Source organism: Triticum aestivum, chromosome 1D (genome assembly GCF_018294505.1).
Source record: "Triticum aestivum cultivar Chinese Spring chromosome 1D, IWGSC CS RefSeq v2.1, whole genome shotgun sequence".
NCBI lineage: Eukaryota > Viridiplantae > Streptophyta > Magnoliopsida > Poales > Poaceae > Triticum > Triticum aestivum.
The window spans coordinates 430257756-430260263 of NC_057796.1; the positions used below are offsets into that span (position 1 = coordinate 430257756).

General features: G+C 49.7%; 1 protein-coding gene across 1 annotated transcript; it reads right to left on the reverse strand.

Annotated features, from left to right (window-relative positions):
• Window positions 1-1009: 1009 nt before the first annotated feature.
• LOC123160069 (ADP,ATP carrier protein, mitochondrial-like) lies at window positions 1010-2246 on the reverse strand. Its single transcript, XM_044577894.1, has 3 exons — window positions 2233-2246; window positions 1359-1683; window positions 1010-1270 (listed from the first exon to the last, which is right to left on the reverse strand). Exons 1-3 carry the CDS (start codon window positions 2244-2246, stop codon window positions 1010-1012), a joined length of 600 nt encoding a protein of 199 aa, XP_044433829.1.
• Between the last annotated feature and the right edge of the window lie 262 nt (window positions 2247-2508).

Below are 2508 nucleotides of genomic sequence, written 5' to 3' on the forward strand. Positions count from 1 at the left end.
GGGGCAGCAGGCAGCACCAGCAAGCCAGCTGCTGCATGCGACGCCACACAAGCAAGGGCGCCAGCAGCATCGCGATGCAGCCTGAGCTTGGCCAGCGGCGTGCTCTCCACCTATGCAAATGCAACCGCCCCCGCGGGCGATCTTCTGCATGCCTTCCTTCTTCCCTGCCGGGCCGCCCCCGCCCGTCCGCAGCGCGCGAGCGACTGCGAAAGAAGCGGTCGGACCAGGAACCTTGGCGATCAGCGTCGTCGGTCATTGTCGTCGTTGCGCCGCCCATCTTGGTTGCTTTGCTCTCCGTGGATGACCCCAACCATATCGATCGCCAGACCAACTGGTGCGGGTAGCGCGGCGTTGAGGCGTCCTGGCCAAACTAGTCTCGGTGCAGCCACGCGAGGACGCCGCCCACCAAGCCAGCCACACGATTGCGACGCTGCTCTCTTTTTTTCTTTTTACTAGCGAGGGGACTCGTGGTCATAAGAGTAGAACCTCATCAAAAAAGGACTTGCCTAGTCTCAAGAGGGCACTCCACATCCGCTCTTGGAGGTCGAAACAGAGGATGCTCTCCCGCCCCGCATGGGCATGGCCACATGTCTGCGCCGCCAGGTACATCAGATCGACACACCATTCTTCTTCTCAAGACGAAGCAAACAGGTGCAAGCACGCCTGTGCTTGCAACAACACTTGTGCCAACAAATATGAATTGGTCATGCATAAAAGACAACACCAAAGATAAGATATACTGGAACAAACTCCAGACATAACTATAATAAACATCCAACGCCTTCATGCGTGGCAGTTTGGATTCAAAATCATGATAACAAACATTTAGTTTAGGAGCTTGCCACCATCTAATAAGCAAGAAACACTGGTTTTGGTTTGCATCATGATAATAATAAACATTTAGCTTAGTTGCCACCATCTAATAAGCAAGAAACACTGGCTTTGGCTTTGGTTTGGAGATAGATACTGATTCGAAACTGCTGCTACATCAGATCAGTATGAATGCAGTTCAGACCTTCCCCTTGGTGAGAGATGCCTGCACTTGATCATATCCAGCCAACATAAAGGCTCCCGCGACACCTGACCGAAGAATGTTCGCACCAGCTCCCTTGTACAGCAACCTTGGGGTGGCACCCACATCAAGCAACACTTCAGAGAAGCTAAAGCCATTCATCATCATTCTCCTCCTAATTGTATCAATTGGGTATGTTGCAAAGGCCGACACGTTGGTAGTCACCCACGCTAATGCAAAACTGGCTAGGAAATCATCCTGCTGCAGACATATCAAAGAGAAAGAGAATTAATTCGGGCAAAGGTGATCATATTGACACTGTCAAGTTTTGACAAGCAATGACTACCTTGGTACTGCCAGTGAGAACAATAGACTTGAGGGCGCCATAAAGTCCAAAGTACAGGCCACGGTATATCCCTGCTCCATACGAGGAGACGAAATACCCCCTGTATAGATCCTCCACGTGTGGTCTGGGTCCCAATATACGACGATAAACATCCAGGTGACCATCAAATTCCCATTTGCCTTTGATCTTAAGATCATTGGCAAGCTTGGTCCTTGAGACCTCCAATGGATAAAACAACAGCAGCGACATGGCTCCTGCAATGCTCCCACACCCAGCATGCCAAAGGAACCGTCTGGAGTATCCATCCTGACTGTTAGGCGAGGCCCTGCCCCAAACAGCCGGAAGAACAACGGCGTTGCAGTAGTCATTCAGAGAGAAGACCAGGGACCATGTCAGAAAGAAAATAAAGCACCAATCAAGACATTGTAGCCAAATGCAAAATATTGAAACTTGGAGATTCAAATAGACGAACGAGGCTACAAATTCAGTACAAGTTCAGGGCTACCTGCTGAGGAAAATAACGTATCACATTAGAAAGATTTCCTCTCCAGAGGGACCGGAGACCTTCAGTCTTGACAAGGCGTTTGCAGCAGTCTGTAATCCCCTTGAATGGCTCAGGAAGAATACGAAGCCTCACAAGTTCCTCTTGGTATTGCAGCAGGAGCTTCACCCTTTCGAATGGAGCCGCAGCAGATGTTGGAAATAACCACGCTGTCTAAGTCCGGGTCGGACTAGAGTCAATCACGTGTACATGTAGGAGTCCTAGTCCTAGTTAGCTTTAGGCTGTTTGGTTTAGCTCCTATATATACTTGTACCCCTGTAAGGTTTTTTAACCTAGATCAAAAAGAAATAAAGTATTAGGTGCGACACACACCTATTGCTATCCATCAGCGTCTCGTATTTGTTTCGTGTGTGTGCGTGAGTTCCCGGCAAGATCAATCGATCATGTACGTCTAGCTAGCTTCCACAGATTCGATCCACCTGCCTGAGTGCCTACTTGGTTGCAACGTACGTGCGTGTGTTGGTCAAAAGTATCGACCGGCTAGAACACATCAAGCAGCCGGGTTGTGCACGTGTGTCACCTCGACGGAAAGTACTCGTCGACGTCGGGACCAGTGCCAACAATTGGTATCCTCGGAAAGCAATCGAA

Excerpts from the sequence above, each read along its gene's own strand:
- LOC123160069 (XM_044577894.1), bottom strand. Across the intron at positions 1,271-1,358 it reads TTCTCACTGGCAGTACCAAG|GATGATTTCCTAGCCAGTTT; the intron begins GTAGTCATTGCT and ends TGTCTGCAGCAG.